The 24729-nt window shown below is 38.7% G+C and overlaps 1 protein-coding gene across 4 annotated transcripts in view; it reads left to right on the top strand.

Moving 5' to 3' along the window:
• The window catches only part of FBXO8 (F-box protein 8), a 32993-nt gene extending 9015 nt beyond the window's left edge, over positions 1-23978 (top strand). For 3 of the 4 annotated variants that reach the window (XM_073341659.2, XM_073341660.2, XM_073341658.2), the window contains 5 exons: positions 1464-1800; positions 3638-3764; positions 14082-14200; positions 15366-15562; positions 16461-23978. In XM_073341659.2, coding sequence (XP_073197760.1) covers positions 1464-1800; positions 3638-3764; positions 14082-14200; positions 15366-15562; positions 16461-16648 — 968 coding nt within the window. In that variant the 3' untranslated portion in view covers positions 16649-23978. The remainder of the gene's footprint in view (positions 1-1463; positions 1801-3637; positions 3765-14081; positions 14201-15365; positions 15563-16460) is intronic. The other variant, XM_073341661.2, reaches the window with a different exon arrangement.
• The last annotated feature ends 751 nt before the right edge of the window (positions 23979-24729 follow it).

The following is a 24729-nucleotide window of genomic DNA, read 5'->3' as shown; positions in this document are numbered from 1 at the left end:
TTGTTTTTTAACATCTTAATTGTTTTTCTGTGAACTCACTCCCATTCAATATGTTTTAAGTAAAATGCCCAGAATCAAACATACTAATCCAGGTGCAGTCACACCTGAGCTACACTGAGAAGAACTATACCTCCCTAATTTGTGTTACAATGTTTCTTTAAATGCAGCTCGAGATTGGTCTTTTTATAGCCATATCACATTACAAATGTATGTTGCAGAGTTGTCAGCACTTGATTTTATTACAAATCTGACAGTATTTTGTATATCTGTAAAACGGTGGTTCCCAAACTTGTTCTGTTGATTGTGCAGGGAAAGCCTCTGCCAGGCCAGGCCGGTTTGTTTACCTGCCGCATCCGCAGGTTCTGCCGATTACGGCTCCCACTGGCCGCGGTTCGCTGCTCCAGGCCAATGGGAGCTGCTGGAAGCGGCACGGGCCAAGGGACGTACTGGCTGCTGCTTCCAACAGCTCCCATTGGCCTGCAGCAGCGAACTGCGGCCAATGGGAGCCGCGGTTAGCCGAACCTGTGGACGCAGCAGGTAAACAAACCGGCCCAGCAGGGGCTTTCCCTGCACAAGCGATGTACCAAGTTTGGGAACCACTGCTATAAAAAGCCCAGTTCTTGGACTCAGTTGAATACATAGGAATCTGATTTTGTTTGCAACACACACATAAAATTAAGTTTTTGTGTCTGTAACCATGAGAGCTAAAGATGAATCCACCTTCTCTTTTTGGAGCATTTTGAAGACAAAGAAACAATGCATTGTTTGTGTCTAAATAAATGAATAATAGTAGTCGATCTTAGTATTATTTCTTTGTCTTCACCAATAATTGCAGATCTTCCTAAATTAGAATAGATTCCAAAGTTGTTAGATTTTACCTTAATACCAATCCCTGCCTTTACTACACACTACCCCACATGACAGTGCACTACCATTTATCATTACCTCTTGAGTATAGTCTCAGTCTGCATTACATTGTTTCCAGACAGGCCATTTGAGTTAATTTGCAAATAGTTCTGAAAACACTAGTTCCAAACATGGTGCTTCCTCTTGCAAGTCCTGTTGAGTTGAATGGAGCATTATTAGTAGGCATTGTGCTCAGTAGTATTTACAGAATCAGGCCCTGAATTTTGTAATTCTGTCCAGAGCTGCAATAATGTTTGGCAAATTTTATTTTCTAAGTTTCATTGACTTTTTTGGTTCTCTGTAGCTGTTCATTTTACTGGGGACAGAGATAAACTTATGGCATAATAATTGACAAGGTTACTCTTTTCTTACTATTTGAAAGTCAGTTCTACCTTTGCTTTTATTCAGCTTTTCAATATCTACTAGATATTTCCCAAAACTTTTCATAAATTGCCAATGCAACTGTAAATGTATAAGCTAATTTCCTTAACAGCCATTAAAATGCCCGCTGAGGTTTTTTTCTAAATAACCTTTCTTTTGGATTTTATGACTCACAGGCTCGCAGATGGGTCAGGGGCTGTGGAGAGTGGCTAGGAACCAGCAGCTGCAACACCAAGGATACAGTGGGCAAGGCTATCTCACCAGAGAGAATGGTAGAAGATTAGCTACTAACAGCATTTCAAACACAAGCCACCGTAAACAAGCCCAAGGAGGAATTGACATCTATCATCTCTTGAAAACAAGAAAATCTAAAGAACAAGAAGGATTCATTAACCTGGAAATGCTGCCCCCTGAGCTTAGTTTTACCATTTTGTCATATCTGAATGCAACTGACCTCTGCCTGGCTTCTTGTGTCTGGCAGGATCTTGCTAATGATGAGCTTCTCTGGCAAGGGTAAGTTAATGTGGGGTCATCTGCATGGGATAAAGAGGATTACTAGATTGATTGTTGGTTGTCACACTGTTTACCCTTTTAAACAAGGTTTCAAATGTGAAAAGTTACTGTTTAACTCATGCTAATTAACTGTTTTATATATTTTTAAGGATTTCCTATTTGTCTTTTTCCAAACAAATACTACCCAGATCAATTCAGACTTGACAGGGGAAAATCTGAACCCAGTGCAAATAGAGATCCATGTGAAAATTATAATCATTCTGTTGTTTGTGGCATCACTTCTAGAAAGAAGACTAATGGCTTGTCTTCACTGCAGTGTAATTCAAGGTTTGCCCCTAATCCAGCTCCCCCCATGCACACACAAAATATTATAGTTCAGATTCAGTGGTACTTTAAATTTGAGCTAGCTGGCCCATCAACAGATGTGGGTTGAAGCTCAAGTGATTGCGATGCTGGAGTTGATAATGTAGAGGTAACTCAGCTAGTCTGTGCTGCTCAAGTGTTGTCTGCAGTGTTGTCATTCTCACTCAAGCTAGAAAGGCATTAGCTTGAGTTATCTATGCTCACTTTAGCACTGAAATGAAGACAAGCCCTCTAGCACACTGGTGTCTCTACAGGTGCTTTTCATTGCCCACTGTGTGCCTGACAACAAAAATGTTAACCTTTGTTGTGCAGAGTGGGTCTAAGTTCAGCATATAGAATCTAAACGGAAAAGCATCAACAAAGAGAAAGGATTGATGCAGTAAAGCGGAATTGTCATATTGCAGTGGCAGTAAGTCTACATTCCACATCACCTTTATGTAGTCAGTAATGAAGAAAAGTCAGGAATCCATTGTCTCCGTCAAAAATAGAGAACTTAAATTTAAATATAAAAATTGATTTTACAAAGTTCAGATAAGAGTCATCCTTTCGTAAGACCCAGTTTCAAATTAAATGAACATGTAGTTGAAACTGCAAGCAGACTCTGGCCAGCACTGAGTCCTGACCTGGACTGAGCTTCTAGAGGCTGAGGATCAGGTTTATAGTGCCATGGTCAATTCTACTTTGCTTCAGCCAGTGGGCTCCTTCTGCCTTTCCTTTCCATTCTGGGTTGGTTGGTTGTTTCATATTGTGTGTGATTTTAAAACTTGTTTTAGCTGTTAAAAACAGTTTGCCATCTTATCTTCCTCTGGTCAGGAAGAAGTAAGGAACCAACAACTACCACCACGCCTGGGCACAAGAATTAAACATCTGGCAATTTCACACTTTACAGTGGAAAGGTGCAGTGATGCACTTCTTGCACCCAATGATGCTGTGTAAATGTATAAATACCAAAACTTGCAAGCCCTCTCACATGACCTAACATGAGTCCATTTGTGACTGGGTATTACTGTTGTTTTGTCCTGGTTCCATAGAAATCTTAGACTAGGCACAGATATTCCCGTTAAAATAAAAGTGTATACATAAAGCATAAAGACTAAAGGAAGAAGAAAAGAAATCAGCTCTTCAGTCTATACTGTATAGTTGAATCTTCTTCTGTTTTTTCCTTTGAGGTATATTATACATTTACATGGGAAAAAAATGTAAGAATGTTGTTTAGGTTACATAGTCAAGCACTCAAATGTTAGGAAATGTCAGAATTAACACCATCTGTGCAGTCTTTGTTCAGCTCCCTTGTGCATATGGATTATAATACTGTCATTAATTACATGATCCCATATAACTTTTCACAGGGCCTTGCCTCATTTAGTGCATAGGATGACTGGTTATCAATTAATGAGCAACTATTCAATATTTTTTATCCCCATTGTTCAATATGCCAAGTATTTTCATACTAGATTTATTCCTATTTTGGTAGGTTGTGCAAATCCACTTGGGGACACTGCTCTATATACAATAAGAATCCACCTCTAGGGTTTTCTTTTAGAAGATTGTATATGCAGCTGGATGAGGGCAGTCTTACCTTTAATGCCAACCCTGATGAGGTAAGTGGAGTATTGCTAACATCAATAACAGTTGCAGTAATTTTAATACAGTTTAAAAAAAACTGTACATGAGACCATTGAACTTGTAGCAACATTAGAAGTTAATTTTTAATGGCTACTGTGTTGTACTATGTGAATCCTGAATACTAAGTTATGGCCCTATACTGATCTTTTATGCTTACAATTCCCAGGCATATCATTTACTTGCTTGACTCATAAGTACTCTGCCCAGCAGTCTAACAGATGTCAGAAATTCATAACCACATCCTGACATGGGGGTGGGATCCTGGTAAATAAGACCATGGGCAGTTTCAAAAATGGTTGTGATATGCCCACAGAAATAAATGTTTAAAAAATCTTATTATGTAATATGGCCTTTATCCAGCTTTCATTGAAGTCAATGCCGAAACTCTCATTAACTTCAGTGGAGCAGGATCAAGCCCTAAATGCAGATGAAACCTGCCATAGAGCGGAACACCAATTGAATCTAGGATGGTGGGGACACTGTTCATAAGTCCTCTAATTTCAAGGTGCAAATGTTGAAATAATATCTGTTAACTTACCCTGCCTATAACATATACTATAAAATTACACTAATGGAACAAAACTGTTAAAGGCTGAACTTTTGTAAATAGAACTGATTTTTATTTTTCTGAATGCTTCCTTTTTAATAAACGTAACTCATTCTGTTACGTTAAATATGTACATTTATTTTAAATAAATCTCAGAACTAAACAAAAGTTATCTATTAGTTTGGTTTTGATTAGTTATATGAATTAACTTCTGCTTTTTCCCAATCTAGCCACATCTTTGCTTGTGTAAGGAGAAATTTGAGAGTTGAACCAGGTTTAACCTAGGATATACGTGGTAAAAACCCCACCAGCATTTTGAAAATATTCCCTTGTGTATAAAATTAGACTCCTCATGCATCACATTTCCTGCAAAGAGATGGTAAATCACCCTGAACAAAACTGAGTTTTCACTTTCTAAGTATATTTATATAATAAAGACACACAAGTGGTAATTGGATAAATCAGTTTTGCGTTTAGAAACAAATGATTCACTATGCCAGTATCATACAGATAATGTTAACATACAATTTCTGGACAAAATGATAAAGCAGTCATATAAGCCAATACAGCAAAGTGATTTGGTTTAAATTCTTTGAGTCTCATTTGCCCTGGCACACATTTTTTTTTTTCTTGGACTGCTGAAAGCCATGCCCTTTTTTATAGATGACAAAATATAATACTCAGTTCTTTTGATACTGTACAAGAAGAGGGCAGAATACTCTAGACTCCCATTGAAGTTATCGGTATCTTGCAGCTCAGGTTAAGAATGATTCATATATTAATTTCCAAAATAATCTAGGTGGAGATACTACTAGAGAAGAAGTTTTACAAATGAAACTTTACACTGAGATATTTAAGATTTGTTTACAAGAGTACAAGTGCTAACCCTAGGCCAAGGCCAGGCCAAGTCCTAAATCTGGTAACAGCTCTGCCTACATACAGTTCCCCCTGCAGTTTTAATTGGATATAATATTATTCTTCACTTCCTGTCCTAAACTGCAATGTGCAGTTACACTCCAATTTAGCGGTAAAGTAATTTTTGTATAGTGTAAAGCACTTTGGGATTCTTTAGAATAAAATGTACTATATACAAATAAGTAATTTTTATATTAAATGAAAATTAAAAATTTGTAAATATTCTATAAAATAGGCTAATTTATATATTAATTTTTTTATAATACATTTGCTACTTCAGAATTCATGATGGTCCATTTGTCAACTGAAATATGAACAGTCAGCTTCAGGTCCCTTGAGAGCCTGGAATTTCATAGTATCTCCTAGGCACTTCTGGTCTTCTCTCCTTGTGGAGCACCATAGCCTGGCAGGAAGTGTTCTGGGTCTGAAAGTTCCAAGAGCATTCACTTGTTTGTTTTGTTTACAACTGTGATATTGGCAGAATTATTACTATAAGGACACTGTGACTGATATGATATGATATAAAATGACATTCCATTATTACAAATCCTGTGTCTAAAAACTTCCTGCCCAACTCTGCTTTACATTTAGTAACAGACCTGATTAAAATATTGTAAAAATAAGAATACTTACGGCCACAGGAGCAAGATTCTCCAAAGGACACCGCCCATGTCATGAAAATGGGTAACCAAGCTCCACAGCATCAGCTCCAGAGCTAGCAGTGGCTCACGGGGTGGGGGAGAGCGTCTGCACACTTTGTGGTAGGATTATCTGGTTCGCCATTGTTGTATGCATGGCGTTGTGAAATCTGCTGTATATGCTGTATTGAATGTGTGCATGAGCTTGCATAATTCATGGCAGGTGACCACATTCTACTGAAAGATGTGCCTGACCACCGTGTTTACACATAACATAACCTCCTTATGCATGTGCAAGACTTATTTTTAATTTTTATTCCATTGGCAATATCCTCATAGCTAAAATCTATTTTGTTTTTTACTTCCAAGTGTATCAAGAATTTTAAGAGTTTGAGAATTATTTTTTATAATAGGCCAACTTAATTTCTGCCAATATATTATTCTAAATAATGTACAGTGTGTGAAACTTTCCCGCACAATACTCATTTCATATCATGCAGTTATTACTCAAAGTTTGGAGGTGTCATGGGTAGATTTAACTTTCTCTCTAAAATAATCATAATCATAAAGTATGCTTCCAAAATTATGAGGCACAGTTATGCACTTAAACGATAAGTGGAGGTGGGAGGGAGAACACTTGCCTCAGAAAAGATGCCCAATTTCTGTTTTACTCCTAACATTAATAGTCTTTACTGAATTCCTGGTTTTATTAATGTTTTCCTTCGTGGATAAAAGGTGAAATTTTGGCCTCACTGAAGTCTATGGTAAAACTGTTATTGACTTCAGTGGGCCCAGGATTTCACCCATACAATATAATAATGTCCTAAATTGTAGTGAGTATAGTGTGTCTATACTTAAGTTGGACATTCGGCTTACTTTCTCATCCTCCTCCTTTTTTTTCTTCAATTGCTCCTAATTTTGTCGGACTAATTCATGATTTGGTTGGTGAGGGGGATTTTGAATGCTTTCCAGTTTAGAAGTGATTTTTTTCAGAAGTTTTGAGCAAAATTGATTAGTCTGGTTTGTTTGTTTGTTGTAGAGTTAAGCTTATGTGCAGAAAATACTCCCTTTCCCATTTGTTTCTGTCCAAATTCTTGTGCAAGGTTAATTTAACAGCTCATGGTAAAAACATCAAATTGGTTTGTTTTATACATCTTTAAGGAATAAACTAGAGGGAAATGTTCAGCTGCCTTAAAGTTATGAGAATTGGAAGTGGAATATCATATGTATGTAGTTTATAATTTTTTTAATTGACCTGAACGTCACATTTCAGGGCAACTGCATCTGTATTACCCCTCTGTGGTCCCACAAGGGCACCCACGCTAGGCTCTAGGCCACTCAGATGACTCCTTTCTTGAGTGGAGACATGCATCTCTGTCCCTCCTGACCAGGGCATTTCCAGGCTGCACAGTCCCCATACTATATTGTGCAGCAAAAGACAGATTTCCTAAGCATGTCTGAATCACTTCTCTAATCAGAGGCAGCACACAGTGTAATTGCCAAAGTTCAGTTACAAAACTTAGTTCTTTCTAAGCAAGCATATTTATTCTTCAGGTAAAAGCATTACAGAAAAAAATTAAAAACAGGAAAACCCCTACATGCATGCTAATAAGCTGACCAGAGATGACTCCCTAACTCCAACAAAAGCTTTGGATGGTGATTAGTCCTTCAAACCCCACCCGGGTATTTCCCGTGGTCATAAATTCATCGCCGTTTCAGCTCAAAAATAGCATCCACGTCTTATGGGGTCTCAGTGGGCCAAAGATCTTTCAACCCTTCCCTTAGGGTTAGGCTCCCCATTGGGCCAAAGGTCCTGTCCACTTGCTGTATAAGAAGGAGGACTTGGAGTCAGTTTTAAATCAGCCTACGTAGTAAAAAATCCGTTGTGGTTTTTTTTTTTTTGGTTTTTTTTGTCTGTTTTTGGTCTGTTGGTGCCTGGAGAATCCAGTTTGAACCAGTATGTGCCAGTATCTCTCCAGGTGGTGAAGTTCTTTGGAGGTGTTACAACCTGAGTGAATTTGCCTAACCACCCTCACTGTTCTTAGTTCAAAGGGTTGTAATTTTCTTTCTCTGTGGATTTATATACAATCCCTTAATATTACATTAAAAATTGCATTTTCAATACAAAGAACTCCTAAAATACTTAAGCTTAACTCAGTTAGGTTTGTGGAGGATACTGCAGGATAATGTCATACGTCACACTGAAAAGCAGAGTCGTCTAGAGTGCTGAACCACATTAGAAAGTCTATATTCAGGAGATGTCAAGTCAAAAAGCTCTGATTCTAAGAAATGGCAAGTTCTGGAAGCTGGGTAACTTTTAATTTTTTAGGCTAAAAATAATCCATAACGTACATATATTGACCTACTTTGTAAAATGCTTTGCGATTCACAGATCTATATATCACTTTTTATCTGTAGATCTCAAAGCATTTTACAAAGTAGGTCAATATTAATCCCATTTTACAAATGGGCAGACTGAGTCACAGAGAGGGGATGTGACTGGCCCAAGGTCACTCAGCAAGCCAGTGACAGAGCTGGGAATAGAACCCAGGTCTTATGAATCCCACTTTAGTACCCTATCTCCTCTGCATCCCATGTTGAAAGACAGTGTTTTAAAGGCATATGCACCAGGAGGTAGAGTTCAAATTGAATGTTCAACATTATATCTGCATTTCTTGACTCCTGAATGATTGGTTTCTGAACCTTAATATGCTCATATAAATAATCTATAGTAATGTTGACACATTATGCCTTTTAATATGTTTAATGGAATACGTTTTAGTACATAAACAGTCATGTATTAAGCTTAACATTTAACCAGAAGAACAGAATAGTGCTTGGAAATTCCAGTCAGGGAGAGACCCCACTGTGCTAGGCACTGTACACAAGGCCCTAGAAGAGCTTACAATCTAAGCAGTTGAGTTTACATTACTGTTGAAGCTTTAACCTCTCTATTTTCTAACTTTTAAAAAATGTTAACTGCACCTTAAAGTTTTAAGATGGTGTTGCTTTTGAAATCTTTTTCTTTTAAAAAAAAAAAAAAAAAAAAAGTGGAAAAAAGGAAAATACCTGGATTTACTATTTCCATTTTGCCAGTTAGGCTTTCAATTATACAGCATACTGAGGTGAATTGTATGGGGGTGGCATGAGTGCCCCCATTGGACCTCAGTGAGAATTGAGAATGCTTGGCACTGTGAAGGAGGCATGCTGAGTTAAGTAGAATCAGGCCTATCGTTTAGCTGAAGATAACTCCTTCTTGCAGAAACCGAAGAGAGCAGTCACACTGCAACTGTTTATTTTATACTGGCCGTATCTTTGTTATAGTGCAGTAGAATAATACTTAATATGTATATAGTATTCAGCCATAGATCCCAAAGTGCTTTACAAAGGCAGATAAAACATCATTATCCCCTTTTGGCAGAGGAAGCACACAGAGAGGAGGCAATTTGCCTAGCTTCACATAGTGAGCCAATGGCAGAACTGGGACTAGACTTCCAGTCTGGTATTCTTAGAGTCTTTGTAAAGCAAAAGATTACAATCTGCAGAAAATTGTAGAGTGCAGTAAAACTTGTGGAGAGAACATACTTCGTAGTTTTTGTTATGTGTATCAATGATGCATTTACAATCTATACTAATTCATACTAATAGTGTTAGCAGCAGACTGAGAACAGCAGCCCCTGCTTCTACGTGAACTCTCTAATGAGTTCCAGCAGAGAGAATGTCCCATGCTGTCACATACGGGAATAGTTAATGAAAATGTGCTAAAAATCTTAGCAGATGGTCACTGACCTGCTCAGTAGTGATTCTTTATTTCAATCATCTTTTTGTATTTTAAACGTATTTTAAAAGCTAAGCAAATGCACAAAACTCAGAACTATGTATGCCAAATGTTAAACTTTATCCAATTTTTGCATTAACCTTGATCAGAAAAGTATAGTTAGGGTGGGTTTTTTAGGGGAGGGGAGGGTGATTAATGCCATTGGCAAAAATGTGCTTCACTGTCCTATAACTCAGAACTGTCAATTAATTTTATTCAAACTTTTTTTAAAAAAACAAATCATCATCAGGCATAAGCATAGAAAACTTCAGCCTAAAAGGTGAATAGTTGCAGAAAGTTATAGGCATATGAAAACAGAGCTTTTATAATGTAAACCATTTGCAACCTTAATTATCTGTAATAGCTGCTACAAGATACCTACCATAATATATCTACAAGCAATATAGCTGTAAACAAATGATAAAAATAAAAGCTGTCCAACACTGGCCCCTTTCCAGTAACCAGATTCTCTACAATTCTGAGTGGCATCTCGAATAAATTCCTCCAATTTGATCTTCCCTCTTTCAAGACATCCTTGGCAATCCAGTCTGCTAATCATCCAGATATGTTTCAAAGAGCATCTCAGCCCCCTCACGCATGTCAATTGTCCACTCTCCTGCTGTGCATCTATTACTTTTAATCCATTTCCATGTGCTACAAGAAATAGTATGCCAAGAAATCTTGAATAGTCTAGCTTTGGCATGTTGAGTACATCTGAAACTAAATTTGAGGAAAAGACAGCATTCAAAGGTTAACCAGCATGGAATTTGCATCTTTGTATACGTGTGACGGATGCTGGACCCCTAAGGCAGAGGATGAAAAGTAGCTAAAAAGGTCTAACATGCATATTGAAAATATTATGGGTAGAGAAGAAAACAACCACAGGAGTACTGCAGTAATGTGGAGTGAAGTGAATGCTGATGAAGAAAAATTAAATCGATATTGCACAATTTCAGACATCCATTTAGGAAAGATGGAGGTATTCTAAAGACAAAGGGGAAAGATCAGAGGGAATGCAAATGAGAACTGGTGAACTGCATCAAAATTAATTGGTAACACGAGAAAGGGGTGACATGAACAACTAGTGACCATAAACTAGAACCTGTTGTGATAGTTACTTGCCTCCCTAGTCAAGCATGATGACTGTTAGTTGCATATACTTTAAATTGCCCTTCTTAAATTTAGGATTGCATCCTGGGCTTTGTTGAGCTCATAAACAGCACAATGGGGAAGGAAGACATGGATAGTTCTAAATCACCTTTTCTAAGCCCCCAGTCCTGAGGATAGCCAAAGGACAAAGCTGGCCACAAACACAATTTAGAGCAGCCATGAAACTGCTGTAAATCATGGCTGCTGGAAAGGTCTTCTAAGGACCATTTCACTAGACCATGATTGCCAGAGTATATTGTCCTTGTTCCACCCCACCCAGTGTGCCCCCACCAGCCTTAAACCACTCTTACCCAAAAATTGGTGAGAAACAGGTGACATAAAGCTCAATAGACTGGCTTTACTCCAGCCAAGGATTCCCCTTTGCTGGGGAAATCCTCAGATGCCAGTTTAAGATGGATCAGTGCAATGGGACTTTAAAGCGGATTATCTGACATTTAGTTTTCGCTTCCTTGTAGAATTATGCCCTTTGAATAGTGTCCATTCATAGCTAAACATGCTTATCTAACAAAGGTGATTTATTTTGTTGGGGAGGAAGGTGATGGAGATGCCATAAACATACAACAGTTTACACACTTAGCGAGCAGATTGTCCAGTGTCCTTACAAATAACCTTCACTCAATGTGAGCAAACAAAAAAATGGGGAAAATCTTTTAAAAGAAACCATTTCAGTTTGGTTCAAATTATTTGTTATTTGAGGCGAAATAACAGTAACTCCAAAATGTCACTGTTACTGTGTTGGAATGAATATGCAATCACACCGTGTGTGTGTGTGTGAAAAAGAGGAAAAGGAAATGAGTGAGGAGATGGCAGTGGCATAAGAAGTTACAATAAAAGAAGGAAGCAGAGCTAGGGTGGGTTTGAGGATGTCAAATGAGGAGCTGGTCGCTTGTATAATGAGTACCAACAACACACTGCTGGTTCTGAAGAGCCTTATATAGCACAGAAATATTTCCCAGCATCTCCCAGTTCTGGGAGAACAAGTTCAGATTGTCTGTGTAGAACAGGTGACTTTTTTCATTGTGAAGGTAGATGGTAAATCCATATCTGTTCCGATTGTCCAATGTCTCCCTCTTTTAGTAACACCCTGTAGTAAGAAGAGTAAGTGCTGTGAGGACACAGCTTGTTTAAAAATAGGATATTCCGCAAGGCACCAGTTCATCTGAACACTTTTAAGCACGTGCTTATAGGTAAGCACCTACTTTAATGTTTTGCTGAATCAGAGTGCAAGATTAAGGAGGCAGAGTTAAACAGAAGATGTAATGAGATATTGTAGTGTTGATGTTTTGCTTTTTGTCATATTTAAGCAATTGTCAAAATACTTGAGGCATCAGTGAGCAATTGTTTAATCATTTTGATAATCCATTTTAGTTTTCCATTTAAGCCTCGATTCAGAAAAGCACTTAAGCATGTGTTTAAGGCCATTCCTATTTGGAAAAGCCTAGATAAATCCCAATTAGGTCAATGGGTATTAAGCACACACTCAAGTGCATGCTTTAATTTAAACACATGCTTAAATGCTGCCCTGAATAGGGATGCTTACCTGAATCAGGCCCTAAAGTTGCCTAGATTCCTTGTTCCTAATAGAAAATTGTTTGCATATATTTAATTTTTTGCATATATTTAAAACATTGTTTCGATTATAACTAAAGAACTATGTTACTTCAGGTAACATTTTCCACAAATATAAAAACAAATTACGAACCAGTTTAAAAAAAAAGAAGACTAAGTAGCATATTATGTGTGTTGTGTATGTGTGTGCTAGTCTTTCAGGTCTCTTAAGTGAAGTCCCTGATCATCATCTCAAGGTGTAGTTTCTAGAATCATGTTTGCTTGACATGGTTCAGCTTTTCTGTCTTACTTAACTGTTTCACTTTTTATAAAATAACTTTCCAGATTAAAAGCTCAGTCCTGCTCTCCTTATTTATGTAGAACTTCAATTGACATCACTGGGAAGGTTGCTTATAAACAAAGTGTTAGGTTGCCCCCACTGTGTCTTTATAGATATAATTTAATCCAAAAGGGGAAATTTGGAATATATTGTAAAGTACCTGGAATCAGAAGATTTATAATGAAAAAAAATTGTAAGGATTATCTTATTTGGTGATTTAGGGAGTTGCACTGATACACTGATGTCTAAATCAAATTAAGATAATGCATTAGATTGCACATTGGTACATATTTCAGCATTATATTATCACTGTTGTGTTGCCATATTTACTGCGGAAGACGCAATTTGAGTTTAAGCCCCTTCCCAAAAAAGTTTTATGCTCTGCTTTTAAATAGGTCACGGTTTTTCTCCCTCTACCCACCCCTCCCCAAAATTTTTGGTTAAAATGCAGTAAACTGCTTTTGAATTATAAGACCATGACAAAAGTAGTTTTTCATGCTTTAAGATACTTGAATTCAAGAAAAGCATCCAAAAAGATTTTAAATATTGTATTTACATGTTCAAATTTGGCATGTACATACTTCTTAGTGAAAAGTGTGTGCTTGGCAAAGTGTGAAAAAATGGTTGTAATGTAGAAGTAATAAATAATTGAATAGATAGCATATGATATATGTTCATTCTGTCACTTTCTAAACTAGTTTTTTTTATTAGGGAGAGGCAGAGTGCTGTTGGATTTTTTTATACATATATACTATATGTATATGTGTGTGTATCTTGATCTGCACTTTGAATAAACACACTTGCATTATTTGAGTTATTATACATTTAATTAAATGTATATAGTGCATTTATTTGAATGTGATTCCATACACATGGAAGAACATTGATATCAATGCTTTAGATAAAAATAAAGGCAAAAAGCCAAGATTTTTATATGCACCATAATTAGGAAATTATAAATTATGGTCCCTACAACAAACATAATTTAATCACCATGTACATACATATGACAGAAAAATAGTAAGAGAAAATACAACAGAATCAAATTATGCTTGCTGTGGGCTGTGTAATTTTGAATTTCCTACTGTTAGTACATGTAAAATCTCAACCATAATGTTGCATTAATTTTATTTGCATTTGATTTATATTAATTTTAGATTGTGTTGTGCATGTTGAAATGCTGTTTAGAGGATGAAGGAGGTATTATGCTAAAACGTTAGCAGGCTTATGTTCCAATATTACTCATTACAATATTTGCCCATAAAAGAATTGTTAAGACCAATTTTATTTATATAAAAATGTCCTTTTTTGTCTCAGGGAGTTAACTACTTTATGTCCAAGGGTATACTGGATGATTCACCAAAGGAAATAGCTAAGTTTATCTTTTGTACAAGAACACTAAATTGGAAGAAACTGAGGATCTATCTTGATGAAAGGTAATTTGAATCTGTAATGAGGAAAAAATGCTATATTCCTTTTTTTCAGTCTGTAGCACCTTTCTGTAATCACTCTTCTTACATGTACTAATCTAATGAAAAATAATCTTTAATTAGAAAAATTTGAATTAAGAGCTCAAACAGAGATTCAGCTAAAATATATTATTCCTAAAGCAGAACATTTACTCCGTTCTAGCATGTGTGTGCATACACCACTATATGTATATAAGCATACTGTGTTTATCTAGTAAAGGTCAGATAGTGTACTTATTTCCATGTTTTCAGTTCCAAGCTTAATTGGAATGTCACCTTACATAGGAGATCTTTGCACTCTCTAGCATTGGAATGTTGTTCTTAATATTTTGCTATGTATATTTTCTCTTGTTTCTTAAGAATGAAATTCACCTTTCCTCCCGAAAGAATGAGTAACCAGGCTTTAAGCAAGACACTGTGTTTAGACTGGGGCGTGGAAATTGTAGATGTGCAAAAGAATAGACCATAGGCTGGAATTCTGGATGCTGATGCTCCACAACCCCTAGTTGGGACGTTTTCAGCCACTGGATCAGTACATTTGTGGCTCTCTTGCCGCTCCCCTGGCTTGCTTCCAAGTTTCCCTTGCACACCAAGCCATTTTGATATTCAGGGAATAGACTGAGCATGCATTCCCACTGAAGCTGAGCGTTGCGGAGGGCCTCTATGCCAGCCCTATGCACCATCAGTGAATATCACCTTAGCTGAGCCTGGTTTTAAGAGAGTACTGCCTTAACTGCTTGTTAATGTACATAGGCCCTGAAAGACATATTGTATATTTATTCCTTTGACTATGGTTTCCTTAGTTTTCTCAGGTATTGTTGCAGCCTCAATTTCCTCTGTACTCTGTGTGTGTATGTGTACAAATTTAGAATACTGCTTTTATTATAATTTCTCTAAAGTATTAGGCTGAACTGTACGCTGCTGTGGTAGGAGTCTGAGGAACGTGTGTTTCCTATTCTTGCTTTATCATTGTTGGATTTTTTTCTTCATTTTCTCATGACAGAAAATACCTATAATTAAGACTCTTTAAGAAATCTTCATTTTAATCTGTGAAACCTTGTTTCATGTTTAAACAGTAGAAAGGAAATTTCTCTAAATGTTTTTTGTATTTCCCCCCTGCCCCCACAACCAGGAGAGATGTTTTGGATGACCTTGTGACACTGCACAACTTCAGAAATCAGTTCTTGCCAAATGCACTGAGAGAGTTTTTCAGGCACATTCATGCCCCTGAGGAGCGTGGGGAGTATCTTGAGACTCTTATAACAAAGTTCTCACACAGATTCTGTGCTTGTAATCCTGATTTGATGAGAGAACTTGGCCTTAGCCCTGGTAAGAAGAGAGGACTTCTGTGCATTGAATCAGTCTATATTTATCTACATATACTTTGAAAAATGTTACTTTTCATAGTGGGTTTAAATCAGGGTCCAATTAAAAATTTTCTAAAAGTAGAAAGATTAGTCTTGGGAGAGGGTCAGGTCTGCGTATATTGTATACAGTAAGCAAACAGACACCTGTCAGGAGCTACGGTAATACAGACAAGTAATAGTAATTTAAAAAAAAAAAAACTTTTGACTTACTGATTTTCCTCTTGTACATACCTGACAGGCAAACAACTTTCATGTACAAAAAGTGATTTTAAAAAATGGTTGTGTTACATCTTTTCCCTTCACCCTTGTTTGCCCTTTATCTCTGTGGTCTCTATAGGTTCTGATCCTGTAAAGACTTACACATAAGCTTAACTTTACACCCTGTGAATAATCCCACTGAAGCAAATAGGGTGAATTCCTGGCCTCATTGAAGTCAATGGGTGTTTTGCCATTGACTTCAGTGGGGCCAGGATTTTACCCAGTGAGACTGCTCACATACTTAGTCTTTAGAATGTGCCTCGCAGTTGTGGGATCAGGGCCTTAAAGTGAAATCTCTTCAGGGAAGGGATCAGTCTACCTTCATGTTTGTAAAGAATTTTGCACACTTTAGATACTCTATATATATAAATAAATTCATTGGTGTTTATTTAGCACTGCATTATTATAACTTTTCAATAATAATAAATTGTTTTCAATGGACTACTCATGTGAGTAAAGTTACTCATGTGCATATCTATTCATGCAAGCCCTTAAGATTATAAGATCCTTGAGCAGGGACTGGTAATTTTAGTTGCCTGTAAAGTGCCATCCATACTTACGGTTCTGTAAACAATAACTTCATAATGTTCTCTTTTCTTTAGATGCAGTTTATGTACTATGCTACTCTTTGATTCTGCTTTCCATTGATCTTACCAGCCCTCATGTGAAGAACAAAATGTCAAAGAGAGAATTTATCCGAAACACACGACGTGCTGCTCAGAACATTAGTGAAGATTTTGTAGGGCACCTTTATGACAACATCTACCTTATTGGCCACGTGGCTGCCTAAAAGCACAATTTGCTAGGACTAAGAATTAGTAGTTTACAAAAACTAAAGCTACCCAAGGAGTTAATTATTTTGTAGATATGGGGGTTATATTAGTGCTGGTCATTCTAACCTCTGTATACAATCACAATGTGTGTTGTATGTACTACCTTTTTTAGAAATTTACCATGGGAACGGAAAGATTTTGGTGAATTTTTTCTTAATTTTGTTTATGTTTTGCACAAAGCAGTGCCATTAGTCTGACACAGCCATTTATGAATGTTAAACTGACATTACAATCTAAAGCTGACAAGATGGTGGATTTGTGCATTAGATTTGCTTGAAAACTTTAACCAGTTCCATTATTTTTTAAAATACCATGTAATGTGTACATATTTAACTAAAGAGATTTATAATCATTATTTTATTGTAAAATATTTTAACTAAAGTTTTTCCTTTTTCTCTCTTAAAAATAGTCTTGTATTTCTTCACTTTACATTGCAAACTTTGCTCTTGTTTTCATGATGTTGGTTTTCTCAGATACCTGAGTTAGAGAAATGCTGGCCATGACATTCCATCAATGTTTGTTCCAGGACACACCGAACATTTGTGGAGTGTTTAAACTAGCGTTTACTATTGCATTAGCTAACTTAAATTAATTGGCAGTCAGTTATTAATGCAAGTTAAAATGGGACCACAAACTGTAGTTAGACAAATCCTGAGGACCTATCTACATGATGAATAGACTAGAAACACTGATTTTTTAAAAATTCAAGTTTGAAAGCAGCCTTGACACATAGCAGAGATGAAGTTACAATTGTGTTAGCTCATTGTGTGATAAGGCGGAGCATGTCAAGACTAGCTCACGATGGAGGTTAATTAACATGTTGTTCCTAACCTTAACCTTACCTCGACCAGTTTTCCAATCTAGATATTCCATTGATGGAGAATTTGGGATAAACACAGCCAATGAACACAATTCTGAAGTTGTTAAACTGTGCCAACATGAGGTGATATATTAGCTAACACAGTTTTTAAAAGCACCTTTTTCCTCGTCTAGTGGTCATGTAGGCAGGTTCTAGACTCAGGAACATAGTTTCAGTTATGTACTAACTTACAATTAAAAGGGTACTTTTAGCTTTGCAGCTTCTATTACAATGAATGGGGAGCTGTGTGGCTGTTAGCCAAGTAACTCTCAATACGCATTTCTCTATATTATGCACGAGGTTTACTTATTCCTTAATTTTCTTTCCTGATGATGTGGCTGTACATGCATCTAAATACACATCACTGCAGTATCTGTGTTAGTCATTTAATGATTTTATCCTGGGGTCCACTGTGAGATTTGTAAGTATTTTTATTTCCATTTTACATATGAGGTCACACAGGAAGCCCATGATAGAGCTAGGAATTGAACTCAGATCTCCTGAGGTCTAGTCAACTGCCTTAACCACAGTGCCACTTTCTTTAGGTGCTATCAAGCTGCATACGGGCTATTTAAACTGAAGTAAAGAGAGTTCTGCTATTGGTAAATGCAGTATTTAGTGCCTATAGTATTTCTAATATATCTCTCATCCACATACAAAAATGTACCCAGATATTGCAGGTGTGGTTCAAGTACAGTACCTCAAAACAAGTCCTCACTCCAGTTGTACTTGTGCAGCCTACACCAGAGAGGACAAGAACCACTGGTATTGCAGATGGTCTTTCGACCTGAGTTCCACAGTACTGCTCTGTTCTACCACATGACTACTTTTGTCTGTATGCCAGGTCTATTAGCACATCCTCTTTCAGAAAACCTAAGAGCAGACGCAGCAATGACAGGTTAATCCTAACTCTACTAAGAAACCTCAAGTTACAGTGGCCTGGATGCAAAAAAACGAAATTAGGCACCTAGAAAATCACCAGAACAACACTGCAATCCACAAAATCAGCACACAAGCACAGTGCCACCTAAGCTAGCCTCTGGGAGATGCTGGTGAGAAGGGAGTGTCTTACGCCCTTCTCCTCTCTGGGATGTAGGTGTCTAAGTCTGGGCTGCAGGGAGATGCCTATTGCTGCTAGTGATCCACGAACTGGGGAAAGATAGGTGTTCCACTGTCTGAGCCATGGAGGCCTGATCTGGTAGGTGAGCTCAGAGGCTGCCTAACTTCATAAAACTGGGGACGTGGAGGACTTATAACCTTTACCCCAGTGGCTAGGGTACTCACACCAGATGTGAGAGCTCCCTGGGTCAAGTCCCCCTTCTGCCTAATGAAGCAAAGGGCTTTGAACAGAGATCTGCTACCTCTCAGGTGAGTGCCCTAACCCCTGGGCTAGAGAGTTATTTTAATTCTCAGGTCAAATTAATAATCACTCAGTTATTTAAAAAGTGTAACAACTTCAACAGGAGAAACTGAAGGAGTCCCACATCAGAATATCCCATTGCCCAAGGGGTAGCACACTCATCTGAGAGCTGGCAGGCCTAGAATCAGATGGCTAGTGGTAGGAACATAGGTGCTTTGGGAACTTTTACTACAGAAACTTAAGCACTGAGTTTAAGCACCTACAGAGTTAGGTGGCAGCTGAATATGAGTTTTGTGGAACCCACCCTGTGTCTTCCCTGGTCCTGTGACTCCACCATGAGTAGCACTAGGATTTCTGGGGGCATCTCCAATGGTTCTTTGTGATGCAGTAAGTCACTCTATAGTTCTTTTCCCCATGAATTGTAGGAGAACTTGTCTGTCTTTCAGGGTATACAGGAGGAATTGTGGGAGGGATTGGAGGACTAGCAGCACCAGATTTAGTCTTCATCTTCACTGCAAATAACCCAGGCTGCTTCTTCGAGTGATGTCTCTATGGGTGCTCCACTGGAGGTTGGCAACACCCCCTGTGCCTGGAATTGGAGATCTTCACCAGCAGTGCTTGTCGGACCATGTATGCACACCTTCTCTCTCGCAGGTTGCACGCAGTATGTATATAGCATTGTGTGGTCTAACCGCTCCCAATTCCTTCTCTAGTGCCTTTCATCTGGGACGGAATCCGCTAGCAGAGCCTGCTTCTCCTATTCCCTCATAGACAGTGCCTTACCTGATAGTGTAGTTAGTTTTTTTTCCCCCCCTTTTCTTCTCCTTCTATTTAAAACCAATGTTTTTGTTTTAACTTTGCAGTTCTTCTCATAGCTTAGGTTTCCATTTTTCCCACTTCCTGTCCTTCCCAACTGGGAAGCCTTTTCCCTTCGCCCTTATGCCTGGCTCTCCTGGGTTTAAGAGGTGCGTTTCATGCAGGTCCACCTTCTCAATAACAGATGGCCACCTGCAGTGTATATCTGGGAGAGGCACACATTTCACAAAAGTGTTCTCACTGCCTCAGCCTGAAACCTAGAGCCAGAAATGACAGGGCATTAGACTGAAACTTCTCCTCATGGAGAAAATGCTACGTCCAGCATCAGGCTCGGGCCCAGATTCTTTCCCAAAGATACGCTCACTTTCTGCCAGGTCGTCTGCTGCCTCCCCCACATGCCCTGTGAAGAGAGAGTCATCTTGTGATCGTGCAAATGACAAGAAATGGGCTTCCTCCTCCTCACACTCTGAGGCGCAGCCCACCAGAACATCCCTGGCTAGGTCAGTGGCTTCAACCTCATCCAACAGGGGACATAGTTCTGGGGTTCATTTAAGTATACTGGCTCAAATAAATAGTCTCAAGATCCTATCTGCACAAACCTTCAGCTCTCAGCACCGTTCCCCAGCTCTGGGCACCAAGGCAGCCCATTTGCAGGAGTTACGGCACCGATGAAGCCGTTGACTGAGAGTAAGACCTCAGCACCATCAAAATCATCGGCACTGACCAAGTCACCAGCAATGACCGACTCATTGACATAGAAATCTTCGGCACCAGCCAAGTCTTCAGCACCATCTTCTGAAATTTCAGGGACATAAACTCTTCCCTCCCCACTGTGTGTTACAACGGCATCAGTGATGCTCCTTCCACTTCTACGAGACTTCAGATACCCTAAAGACCTGCTGGTATGTGACACTCCAGAGTCTCTGCTTCTTCAATCGGAGGTCCCTGCACTTCTACCCACCTCTCCAGACTCATGACATTTCTCCCTCTCTCCACTGAGGATGGCATCTCCCTTCCCCAGTGAGGAGGAGGACAGAGTTCCATTGTTCCCTACTGGACAAATTGCACCATCTTATCCTCACTATATGGAGACTACCTGTGGGCCCCCAATCCTGGCAGGGACCACCATGGATGCAGCCACATGTGCCACTCCCACCAAACTGGCCATAGGGGGACCCTTGGGCCAAGTACAGGGCACAATTCAGGATCCTCCCAGAAAGCAAAGCCAGAGACCTACACCTCTCCCTTCTCCATTAGTGTCTCACCCTCAGGAAGTCGAACTGCCACCAGTGCCAACTGAGAAGAAAGAACAGGAGGAAGAGGAGGCTCCCGCAACTTTACATTTTTCCTCCTCACCTGCCAACAGGTCTGGTATACTTATCTTCTATGCATGATGGTATGCTGACTGATCTCTCTCCACCTAACGCTGACTCCTCTCACAGGACATAGGATGCATTCTCCGTCCCAATCCACAGATGCTTCATCTCAAAGCTTCGCTCCTCCATGGTTCTAGGGCCCGGAAATAACCTGCTCAGACACAGTCAAAAAGATACTTTACAATAACAGGAGTGACTCGACCAAAGGCACTTACATTCACATGGACTAGATTTCACTGCTGATGCACCTCCCACCAGGTTGATGCAGTGGCCCTTTTGCCACTTATTTTTGACTACATTCTACACCTCAAACAGTCAGGATTGGCCAATAGCTCTAATTAGGGTACACTTGGTGACAATCACTACTTTTCACTCACCCATTGATAGTCACTCCATCTTCACACACCCATTCATGAAGCACTTCTTGAGGGGTATTCAAAATCTCTATCCCCATATACAAGACCTGACCCAAGCCTGGTCCTACATTCTCTGACTAGGCCCCCTTTGAACCAATGGCAACCTGTTCTTACATCTACCTATCAATGAAAACGGCCTTTCTTGTCACTATCACTTCTGCTCGATGAGTGGGCGAAATCATGGCCCTCCTGGTATATCCACCATACACAGTGTATTATAAAGGCAAAGTTACACTACCATGCCCAAGATTCTTATCTAAGGTCCCAACATCTTTTCATCTCAACCAACCAACACACCTCCTTTTGCTTCTTTCTGAAGCCACACAGTAATCAACAGGAGGCAGCTCTACACACCCTAGACATGAGGGGCGCATTACCCTTCTACTTGGACAGGACTAAACCCTTCTGGAAATTGCCACACTTATTCCTCTCCACCACCGAAAGATCCAGAGGCACTACTATATTGAAACAATGCCTCTCTAAATGAATCTCACAGTGTATATGTTTATCTTACGAACTCCATGATAGACAACCTTCTATCTCAGTCAGAACGCATTCCACATGATCGTTGCCTACCTCAATTGCCTTTCTTAATAATGTCCCCATTTATGACCTTTGTAAGGCTGCCACGTGGGCATCGACAGACACTTTCACCCAGCACTACACTATTATGCACACTCTCCTTGGACATGCTGTCCTATCGTTGGCAGTACATGTCATTCCAAAGCCCATCCTTCCAACTAGGAGCACTGCTTTATAGCCACCTACAGTGGAGCACCCACAGCGACATCACTCAAAGAAGAGAGAGTAACTCACCCTGTGCAGGTTTCAGAGTAACAGCCGTGAAGTGAGATGTAGCTCATGAAAGCTCATGCACAAATAAATTGGTTAGTCTCTAAGGTGCCACAAGTACTCCTTTTCTTTTCACCCTGTGCAGTAACTGAGGTTTTTCAAGATGTGTCCCGCTATGGGTGCTCCGCTCTCCACCCTCTTCCCCTCTGCTTTGAAGCCAAAAACATAAGCTCTGCGGCAGAGAAGGAACTGGGGGCAGTCGGATTATACAGTGCTATATACACATCCCGCACACAGCGCGGGAGATGGGAGGTGCGCATGTGAAGTCCATCAGGCACAGTTGGTGAAGATCTCTGTTCCCAGGTGCAGGGGGTGCCGCAGCACCTAGAGTGGAGCGCCCATAGGGACACACATCTTAAAGAACCTCAGTTACCGCACAGGGTGAGTAACCCTCTCTTTAATTCATATGCCCAGCTCTGCCAGCTAGACCAGGTTGAAAGCACCACTAAATTTGAGTGACAGTTCTAGTGTATGGGCTGGGGGGAGGGGATTCAGAGCAACACCCAGGTCAAAGCCCTATAAAACATACTCTGAGAGACCACATTTTAAATCTTTCACCATGGTGGCTTCAGCCATACTCAAGTGTGACACAAGCACAACTGTTCTGCATACATCCAGATGAAACTAGTGTGTGTGTGTCAGTGTGGAATGTTGTGTACTTATTTCATTAAAGAATCTGATGTACTGCACATGCTCAGTATGTCATCTTCAATTTCTTCTAATGTCTAAGGTTTTTTTTTTCCAAAACCACTTGTTACTAACTTGCATAGCTACTATCCATCACTGAAGATCACAGATTTATGCCAAATTTGACATTCTAAAATAAAATGAAGCTGTCTGAGATATAATGACACAAAAAAACAAACATATTTTAAGTATAAAATAGGTCTGTTTATTTTAAGGTTGGGAATAGAAGTTGCCAGTCAAAACCAGTTCAATTTTCTTGAAACTTTAAAATAAAAATCACCTTTCAGATGAGACCAATTATAAAACCATATTGGCCCACACTGAAAATCATTGAGAAAATTGTAAACAATTTGAGAATAAGTATTTAGAAGCATGAAATGCCCAAATCAGCATCACTAGCTCCATTCTCTAATGTATGCACAATAGATTTATATACACTATTTATTTAATTTGTCAGCAAGAATTGTTCTTTTCATAATGGTGGGGTTTTTTTGTGTCCAAGCTTGTCACTGTGGAATCCACTCCGTTTTGTAAAGTGAACTACATTATAAGAAGCAAATCTGAAACCATTTTCAATCCTTGGCAACACTGATGCGCTATTTTCATTTAGAAAAGGCACACAATTACACAGCTGTAAGTATTTTAAAAAATCAGATTTACTTCCCTTCTATTGAATTACTGTTGAAAATCAAAGTAAAGGTTTTTATTTTTTTTTCTTTTAACATATTTCAAATAAGTATCAAAACTAATAAGCATTAAGGTTGACGACTAGCTTTCTGCCGTTGTAAAATCTTTCGCTCTAATCTCAAAAGCACTATTAAAATGGACAAAGGACAGACTTGAAGGATTTCCTGCATCTCCCATAGGCATGCTATGGTTTCATTTTGGTTTAAAGAGCAATAATATACAAAACTGTATGATCTACCTACAATCCTACAATAGCGATTTTAGCAACTAAAATAAATCTAAATCTTTTGATATATTTAAGATATATTTTATTAGTATAAAATATGCATGAGTAAAAGCATAATAGATTTCAGCTAACATTAGTTGTGGAAAAAATGTCTTTACTGTATTTGAAATGTACACATTTCTGTTACTACATCATTTTACAGAGTTTGCCAGCACTGTTAATTGGTTTGCAATTTTCCTTTCTTACTCCTTCAAACTAAAAAGAATAGATGGGATATAAAACCATTACAAAGAAAATTTCCTATCCTCATGTGGAAGTTTTTCCATTTTTTTAAAAAAAGTAAATTTCTGTATTTGCTTAACAGGTTTTTTCAAAGTTTTTATTCCTGAGATTCTGGGGAAATAGTAACTAAACAAACAGGGTCTGCTTTTCAGATGGGATGCTGCACACTCATAGCTCCATTTAAAATCAGCAGGACCTGAAGGAGCTCAGCATGTCTGACAATCAGCCCCAAAGTTGTTTTTTTAAGGTTAGAAATAATATTAGTTCGTGTGTGTGTGAAATATATTTATTTAGAGAGCAATAAGGACAGGATATCAAATCTTTTCAGAGGGAATGTTCATTTGTAAAAGTTTAGCTTTCTTCTTGGCAGTGTTGGAGCGGAATGTTGGATTTAATTTAAAATGATTAATGAGATTTTGTCAGACTCCGTGCCTTTACCACCGCTGCAGTTTGTCAGCACAACAACCTGGGAAACCC

The sequence above is a fragment of the Lepidochelys kempii genome, chromosome 4 (genome assembly GCF_965140285.1).
Source record: "Lepidochelys kempii isolate rLepKem1 chromosome 4, rLepKem1.hap1, whole genome shotgun sequence".
NCBI classification, from domain to species: domain Eukaryota; kingdom Metazoa; phylum Chordata; order Testudines; family Cheloniidae; genus Lepidochelys; species Lepidochelys kempii.
The sequence above is the reverse complement of the archived record's forward strand: the minus strand, read 5'-3'. Positions and strand labels throughout refer to the sequence as shown.